Source organism: Tamandua tetradactyla, chromosome 20, assembly GCF_023851605.1.
Source record: "Tamandua tetradactyla isolate mTamTet1 chromosome 20, mTamTet1.pri, whole genome shotgun sequence".
Classification (NCBI taxonomy): Eukaryota; Metazoa; Chordata; class Mammalia; order Pilosa; family Myrmecophagidae; genus Tamandua; species Tamandua tetradactyla.
The window spans coordinates 38074389-38083749 of record NC_135346.1 but is presented as its reverse complement, the minus strand read 5'-3'; the positions used below and the strand labels follow the sequence as shown (position 1 = coordinate 38083749).

The 9361-nt window shown below is 41.5% G+C and overlaps 1 protein-coding gene across 11 annotated transcripts in view; it reads left to right on the top strand.

Moving 5' to 3' along the window:
• Nucleotides 1-475: 475 nt before the first annotated feature.
• Nucleotides 476-9361, top strand: part of TIMD4 (T cell immunoglobulin and mucin domain containing 4) — a 184216-nt gene continuing 175330 nt past the window's right edge. For all 11 annotated transcript variants that reach the window (XR_013166278.1, XM_077137510.1, XM_077137503.1 and 8 more), the window contains exons 1-4: nt 476-595; nt 4940-5281; nt 7322-7579; nt 8466-8543. Coding sequence is in view for 10 of the 11 variants with exons in the window: in XM_077137510.1 (XP_076993625.1) it covers nt 538-595; nt 4940-5281; nt 7322-7579; nt 8466-8543 (736 nt within the window). In the remaining variant the exon portion in view is untranslated. The remainder of the gene's footprint in view (nt 596-4939; nt 5282-7321; nt 7580-8465; nt 8544-9361) is intronic.

The window sequence follows — 9361 nt, the reverse complement described above, 5'->3', positions numbered from 1 at the left end:
TTGTTGGCTTATGTGACTGTTGACTACAGCCCTTCTTCTCTTTCTCCATCATCAGGGTGTGGGAGAAACCAGAATGGGACTGTAGCCAAATTCTGGCCTGACTGCTTTGTTTCCTGTAAGGAGTTCACGTGTAAACAGACACCAGCGTGGGCAGTTAGATGCACATCACTGCAGGCTGCAGGGAAGTCAAGATGACTGTATCCATGCACAGCCTTCACGTGTACTACATACAAGCACACATACAGATGCTCGTGCACATGAAGGGAACCTCCCAAATGCTCGGAAAAGGGGGTGCATAGATGCCCATACCATCACTCTACACGTTGGCACACACACTAGTGCCCTGGAGAAAAGTGCTCAGCACATTTTTATTGCACATCCCAAACTAAGAGAGGCCATTCAGGAGGAGGGAAAGGGAAGATTATAAGGCAAAAAGAGAAATGAAACTAAAAGGTCCTGCCCTGTCAGCATGAACAGGGGTATAAGAGATATACTTTGGACAGACACACCAAATCCTGGGGCCTGCCAACAGTCAAAATGTCCAAAGGGCCTTTCTTTCTCTGGCTGGTGATTGAGCTCGCGTGGCTTTATCTGAGTAAGTGTTCTCAAGCTCTCATGTAGGTGATCCCACAGGGCCTGTCAACCTGTGATGGATTTCCATTCACTGATTTGGGTCTCAGCAAAGCAGAAATGCACTTCATTCCTGCATCTCTCTCCCCCCAGCCTTTCTTCTTTGGGGGATCTCCCCGTTGTCTTTTCACCCAGGGGCTTATCCAGAGACTGGTTTGGGGGTTTTAGGGTGGGAGTGATTTGTGCTCATATGGAAAATGGCAATTTAAGAAGAGACACAGAAATAACAGGTAAAATAAAATAGGGAAAAGAAATTTCTTTCGCAGGTGGTATTAGCACAAAGTCAGGGGAATTTGTTCTCATAAGAGCTCTTGTTGTAGTTTTTTTTCTTCTTCTTCTTCTTCCTTATTTTAAGGAGCATTGGTTGGTTTTGTTGGGGGTGAAACTTTAAGGTGAGGTTTCTTTTCTGCATGTTGCTCCCAGGTTTTCGCTGATACAAAGGCACACACTCAGTTTGCCCAGTCGGTTTGCCCAGTTAAGCTCGTTGGCGTCCTTGAGGTACCGTGCAATGGGCTTTGGCTGAGATGCATCCGAGTCTTGGTTACTAGTTGTTGACCTTGGGAACATATTTAATTTGCTCTGCCTCTTCCACGTATGAATTAAGGGACTTGGATAAGACCTATTTTAACAATCTGTCATTCTACGAGTAGGCAATACCTCATACCCCTTATAGTTTTAAAAGTCCTTCATTATTTGTTTACGAATATTTCAAATATCCTGTGTGGAAAACACCTATCTACCCTTCTTTCTACTCAAGGCTTTTTCATTCTGTTCTTTCAGGCTTTCTTTCCATCTTAACTCCATATGCCTTCAGGGCTCCACTGAGTCAGGCCCTTCCATATCAGCTTTGCTTTGCTGCTGTGAGCATTGGTGATCCCTCATTACAGAACTTGTCACCTCGGGAATTGTGTACTTGGCTTCCTGTCTTCCCAGATACTGTATAAACTTCGGCAGGTCAGGGGCATGTCTGTATTGTTTCTTGTTGTATTCTAGAACCTGGTTCAGTGCTTGGTACCTAGGGGACTCTTGAGATGTAATTGTCAACTGAATGAAAGCCATCCCTGTCACTTTCATTTTGAGTTTCGTTGGGTACCTTCTTCTTTGGGACATAAGAAAGCTATAGTTTGGTTTCTTCCAGTGTTTTTTATTGGTCTTTATCCTGTCTTGGGAACTTGGAGGACAAGTTTTGTTACACTGGAATTTGCCAGGATCTATGCTCATATTTCCTGCTGCAGGCTGGACACAGACCGAGGGGCTTCTCCCACCCTGCTCGAAGGAAGCAGTGCCTGGAGAACTATTTGTTGTTGCTGCTGTTGTTTTTCACTTGTGTCTTTTCTCAGTTGTCCAGGGAGGAAGTTAGAAACTGGTCAGAGTCATTGAAGATTGGAGTGGGATGGGCTTTTATAAACTGCCTGATCAAACTCTTCACTTTGTAGATAGTGAAACTGAGGCACCCAGATTAAGAGAGGGCTTACTAAAGCTCACCAGCTGGCAAAGAAATGAAGCTGGCACCAGACCAGGCTATACCCCCACCCCAGTAATTCTCCACAGGGGAACCAATTCAGGCGGACCATTTCTGTTCTTTAGGACGCTTTCACAGCTGGAAGGAACAGTTTCTTGTTCTACTTCTATACTTGGGTGTGCCTGGTTGCTTTTACTTGTACAAATACTTTAATAATTTCATGTGGCATTTGATATTTACTCAATGGACCTTTAGGCCTATTTCTAATGTGAGTTTAATCCCCTTTGCTTTGGGGTGGCAATGAGGGCAGGATTATCCTGCTCTGGCCAAGAACACAAAAGCAGTAAGTGGCAGGATGAGTTTTACCACGGAAGCCTAATGGGTGTTTCCTGCAACAACAGGCTGCCTGCTTCCTTTTATTTTTTAAAATTAATTCTTATTCACATAGGAAATACAGACATGTTCTTTGTGAAAAAACGAAAACGTGATAAAGCTAAAATCCCTTTTGATTACTACTCCTGGACCTGGTTCCTTTCCTCAGATGAATAAATTTGGTGTTCACCCTACTAGTTCTCTTGCTAGGCATTTGTATCTGTGCCCACAACCATGCCAACTATTTTATTAATTTATTTTACACAATGGGATTACGTTTACTATGCTATTTTATAATTTGCTCCTTTTATACATTAGTATGACTTGGAGATTTTCACATCAATTCATATTGATCTATTCATTCTGTTAATCATTCACATAAAGCTTAGCCATCCCCCAGTCATGGACTTTTACATTATTCTATGCACATATATATGAATATGAAGGCTGCAATAAACATCTGCAAATACGTCTCCTTGTGCATGTGTGTTTTTCTAGCATAGATAATATAAAGTAAAATTATTAAGGCGTACTTAAGAGGCATGCATGCTGGATATTAATAGAAACTGCCAAATTGCCCCAGTGTGGCTATACCAATTCATGCCCCATTTCATTCCAATTTACCCCTGCAGGCAAAGTCATTTCCTAGGTCTGTCCCAGAAGTATCTGAGAGTCCTGCTTAAGCACAGCCTAGACAATATTCGACATTATCGCTAGTCTAAACTTTTATCAACGTAATGAGTAAAATTTACTGCCCACTCATATTTCTTCTTCTATGAATTGCCTGTGGTGTTCAGTTTTTTATATGCCAATTTTTCTATTGAGTCTTTTCTTTTTGTGTTAGGATGCCTCCTTCTGATACTTGAGAAAACAAATCGTTGAACCTCCAGTGGAAATAGTTCTTTTGCATTTTAAATTAATTTATCAAATAATAGGAACAAGGTCATATATTAGAAGTTTAAAATTAATTTAGGTGTGTATATGTGTGTTTTATGTTGCTAATACAGATGAGGGTAGTGATAATGAATTTCTTATTTTTTTTTCTCTGGTTTCGTTGGGGGCAAAATGAACTTCCACATCATTAAGGGAGACTCTGCAGCTTTGGGGAGGGCTCCAGGCTGCTCTGAGTTTGGAGAGGGCCTATCCCTGTGGGAGCCAACTTTGGAAAACCCAGCAACTACACTGTCCCACCTACTATCCAGGTGACTGTTAGGGCTCCAGGCTTACCTTGTCCTAGAGGGGGTTAGCTGTGTGTTCCTGATAGCTGTGTCGGGGGGGAACTGAGTAGTCTTGGCCATGTCTTGTACAGTATGCTGACTAATTGGGTGAGCAGAATCAGTGATTGGAGAGTCCCCCAGGAAGATACCTTGGAGGAAACAGTGAGCCCCGTAGGGAGCAAGATGTGATCCTGATGAACTGAGGGCTACAGACTGACTGGATCTTACTTCAGTAGCATTCTTTAATACATAGGACAATTTTTGATGCTCAGTCAAACCAACGGGCTTAATATCTGCTACAGTGGAAATGCTTCTCAGACCATCAGAGTTAGAAGTAATCTCAGAAGAGCTGATCCAGTGGGCCTCAAACACTGGGTGAGTGACCAATTGCATCAAAATGACCTGGAGAACCTGGTTAATGTAGCATTCCCTGGGTTTCAAACTCAGATATTCTGACTCTGGGTCAGGCAATAAAATATATATTCTTAAGAAGCTCTCAGATCATTCTGATGAACAGCCCCAAGTTTGGGACACACTGATATTTCATTTTAGCAATGGTGAAACATTCCATCTCATATAGTGTATCTAGTAAACAGAAGCCTCCAGCATTTTTGTATATCACAGGTACCATTCTAGATAATTCCTCCCAGGTCTAGCATTTTTAAAAATGCATGGATTCTACCTAACTTTATATGATCTAACAGCAAACAAATGGCAGAGAACAATGAATTTCCATTTCTAGTACTGAAATGAGAGAAAGACAATGGCATATGGTTTAACTCTCTATCTGCTTGTCATAGCCCTCTCTGAGTGGGAAAACAGAGCAAGACCAATCTGAGGCATTCAAGTCCGTAGGGCATGACTTGTACTCACTGAGATACAGAGGGCAGGGTGCTGTTTTTGTACCTGGTATTTATATGAGCTATTATAAATGGGCTACAGGGTCACTGTTCACTGGCAAGATAAGAAAAAATGCTTTATTGAATGGTTTTCAAGGTCAGAGTATGAAAATTAGCAAAAAGGTCTTGCTGTGGACATGCTTTAAGAGACTGAGAAGGTCAAGTGGCTCCATTTGATGGAACTGAGTAGGGACAGGAGATTTCAGCACTGAGGAACATATCAGAATTTATGCTAAAGAAACATATACACTAACCACTCACTCCATCTTTCTGGAAGTATCTGTTCACACAATCACCACGTAGCATACTTGAGAAATTTGAGTCCTTGCTCGACTTAGTTTTCTTATCTTTTCTCTTAGCATCTGTCACATCAGAGATGATTGTGAAGGCATTTTTGGGTCAGTCTGTGACTTTGCCCTGTCTGTACACATCCTGGTCTCCAAGCAGCAACAGCATGTGCTGGGGCAAAGGCCTGTGCCCCAGTTCTAAATGCAGCGAGTCACTCCTCTACACTGATGGAAGCAGGGTGACCTCAAGGAAGTCGGCAAGATACGAACTTCGAGGGAATATAGAGAGAGGTGATGTTTCCTTGACCATCTCAGATACCCACGAGGATGACAGTAGTGTGTACTGCTGCCGCATTGAGGTGCCCGGCTGGTTCAATGATGTGAAGAAGGTGATTCGCCTGCAGCTGATGGAAGGTGAGCACATGAAGGGGGGTGTGCCTTTAGATGGAGAGAATCAGTGGGTTGATAGAACCTGTGGTGGTGAAGAGGCTGTGGTTGCTGAAGGAGTGAGTGGGAAGAAGATTAAATCTGAAGTATGTGGCCCTGCCTAGAAGAGCGATGGGATGGGACGGGTGGGCTAAATCAGATGCTCATGGAGCCAAGAAGGCCAAACAAATGATGAGTTAGGGGTGGGGCAGGGTGGAAGAAGGGCTGGTGGATTTCAGCATCCATCTGAAGAAGGCAGCTGCTACTTACCTGGGGGATGGTTCTCTAGTGGAAATTTGGGCCCAGTGTTTTCAGATCTTCTGATTTTATGTGAATTACACTGATTTCTGCATTTCTGCAAAGTTTTCAAATTGAAAAAAAAATACAGTGTGAACTAAATAAAATATGTCTAGGGCAGCTTTGGCCCCTAAATCAATAATTTTCACCCCCTGGCAGAGGGGAAAGGGCATGGGATTTGCAGGCCATCCTAGTAGTTCTCAGGTGTTCTTTGCTTCTGTTACTATCAGAAGCAAATACTAGTATCATTTACTTTTCGTGAAATTTGGAATAAGACTGGAATGCCTGAAGATCTGAGCTGTATGGAGTGAAGCCTGTGGTTGAATTATTGTTTACAATAACCACCTTCCATTCTCGTCTGGAATGGAGCTTCTCAAAATGAGCTCTGGTATCACCTACACCAATACCACCTGGAGGACTCTTGGGTTCTATTCTGAACTGTATACCCACTTCCAAAGGAAGGGTCTAGATACCTGTATGTTCAACAAGCTTCCCACGTGACCCTCAATACACTCAAAAATTTGAGAACATATAATGTAAATAGTTCTAATTAAAGAATTTTTGTATACCTTAGTTCTCCCAAAGCAACTCTGAGGTAGGAGCTATTACTCCTATTTTGCTGGAGAGGAACAGGAAGTTATTGAAATTAAATGACTCCAAGCCAAGTCTTCTCTTTTCAAGCCCAGTCTAACCAGCTATTATTTCATAAAATACTTGTTGACCTTAATACTCTCTCAAGTCATTTCTAAGTTCACTTGAAACAAATGCTGTTGTCTTTCTGGTCCATTAGAGTTAGTGGAAATTCGGTATATTTAAGAGAAGATGATATCCATAGAATAAACTGTGGCTACTGAACCCAAATTCAGATATTTAAGGGGTGAGTGATGTTGGCATGAACTAGTCTTTAGTATCTGAAAAAGACTACATCCTTACCCCATGTTGCCTACTTGGGGCTCACTTTTGATACAGTCACTCATTCATTTATTCATTCAAAAATTATTTTTGGAGCCACATTCTGTGACAGGTATTGGGTTTGTAGCAGAGAACAAACCAGATATGAGATTTGCCCTCTTGGAGCTTGCAGTCTAGTGGGAGAAGTAGACATTAAACAATAATCATATAAATAAATGTGTAGTTATAGAATGCAATAAGTGCTGTGAAGGTAAAGCATGAGGGGGCATACCAAGAAGCCTAATTACTATTGCAGAATCAGTAGGAACTCCCTGCAGAAGTGAGATTTTAGCTGAGATGTGAGGGTTAAATAGGAATCAGCCTAGTGAAGAGTGAGATTAGGATGCAGTAGGTACAAAGGACATATGGCTGGAAGGTCAGTGAGGTATTAAAAGAACTGAAATAAGGCCAGTGGGTAGGGAAAAATAAGAAGAGCATGGAGATAGGAGATTGGGATGGAAGGCAGGGCCAAGCCAGGTCAGGTGTTGGCTCCTCAGCAAAAGCAGGAGGATGCAGTAAAACATTTTAATCAGTGGATTGACATAATTAGATTTGTAATTTTAAAAGATTACTGAAGCTAATATGTTAAGAATAGATTATAAGGGACAAAAGTAGGGGTAAGAAACCCAGTTTTAATAGGCTGTTATAGTAGACTTGGCCAATGGTCCAAGTGAGGGCAGCAGAAATGCAGAGAAATGGACACATTTCAGATATATTTATGTCTGTTTCCCTTTTCCTCCATCTCTGCTTGGTGCTAGACATATCCTCTATTTGTTACAGCTCCAATGACCACACAGCCAATGACAACTCCTCGCCCAACCACCACCACTAGCATGACAATGACCACAGCTGTGCATCCAGTAACAGTGGCAACGTCACCTGACGTCACAATTGGAACAACACTTCAGACAAGAACCACTGCTGCCCTCACAACAGTGGCCACCATGTGTCCTCAGACGGAACTGAGCTCCTTCCCAGAGGCAGCCACTGTCCTCCTGGCTACTCAGACTTCCACAGCAGGGCCTATTCTTGCCACAGGTACATGTTGGCAATTTTTCCCCTCTGCTGGCCAGATTTATCTTGGATCTTATCCCATTGCATGGGGCGACCCAAAGACTGGCTCCTTGGTCCTCATGTCTGTGTCTCAGAAGGATGTGATTTGACCAAACTGTTCCTTTTCTTTATTTAATAGGTTCCTTTTTTCTAATCATTTTCTTAATCTTTTTTGAAAAGTCAGCAGTTTTGGTTCTCCAGGTGGCCTTCCAGGAATCTTGCTGAGGAGACGCTTATTGAAGAAAGAGGAAAATTCACTCAGGGTCAGACTCCAGATATGTCGACTTAAGGGTTAAGTCTGTGCTTGGGCCTTAGAGATGACTTGAGGAAAGGCCTCCAGATGCCTTAAAATATCCCTTCGTGGTGAAATGATTCTAGTTCTACCTTTTTTTTCCTGGACCCCTCTTTGCTAAAGACCTTGTACTTAACTGACCCTCTGTAGCTTATGGGGTCTTGTCGAAGCTTCTACCATGTTCAGCCTCAGTTCCTGAGGTAAGAATATTGGACAATAATCATGGGATAACTTGAAAGCTTCCTTAGGAATTTCAGCGGCCTCAAAAAGGACTGAAAAATTCAAATAGTTTTATAATATTGAATTTGCTAATTCTATTATACTCTTAAAATCCCCGAGTCCTAACCTACTTTACATCTATGTATTTCTCTTTATGTATTCATTTTGCCTTTAAAAGAATTCATCTTAATACACAACGTTTGTAGTTTTTCCACTGATTCTAAAAATTACCTATAATCTTGGAAAACGTAAAAGCAGAATGAGGATAAAAATTGCCCAGAATCCTACTGCCCAGCAGAAACACTGTTATTTGTTTTTGACCTGCCTTTTGTCAAACTTTTCTTTCTCTTTCACAATCAGAAACTTCCCTTCTCCCTGGTGACTCCCAGACAAGTGCTGAGGTGACTTCTGGAGACACGGCTTTGCCCTCGCTCAAAAGTATGCAGATACCATATTCTCTTTTTTTACTCCTCATCCTTGTGTTAAGGTGAAGGAAACACTGATTGAAAACGTGGTTGAATCAGATGGCTGAGAAATTATCTTTGGGTCCTTTGTGTCCCTGACATAAAGCCCACTGGGACAAATCGGTGTCATCTTAAAAACAACAACAAAGCACTTTTGGTTCATTTCATTCCCTGAGATTCTCCTAGCTCTCAGGGAGTAGGCTGCCAGCTATGGGCCAAGTCCACTGGTGTTGGCTGTAAAAGGTGCTGTGTGAGAGAGAGAGAGAGAGAAATAGAAGGGGAGAGAGAATGAGGAACCCTTCTTTATTTGTACAGTTCCCCATGGTAGCACGTGGTTGGAATATCTACTTCACGCTGGAGGCTGGGTAGTACTTTGAGTGATCTTATCCAGATCCTAGGCACACCAGTTCCCTTTGTCAAATGGAAGTTTTGATGGATGAATGAAAGGACAAATAAATGATGACACAGCTAATGAGTGAAGTGAGTACAACCCTCAGATTAAATGATGTGTTGAAAACTTAAGGAAGCAAGTGCTATATATATATATAGCAATATGATGCTGATGCTATTAACCAAAGGGCAGAATAAATAAGCAAAATGCCAAAAGGGATCTTAATTGAAGATGAAAATCAATTTTGTTTTAAAAAATACTATTTTTATTTATTTTGTGGTAATATAAAATAACATAAAAATAATATATTTAATTTTTTCAGTACTTTTTTTTCAAAAAAATGTTGTTAATATATAAACATCTCATTGTCTCAAAAAATTCTACAATTATACAGCTGTTTG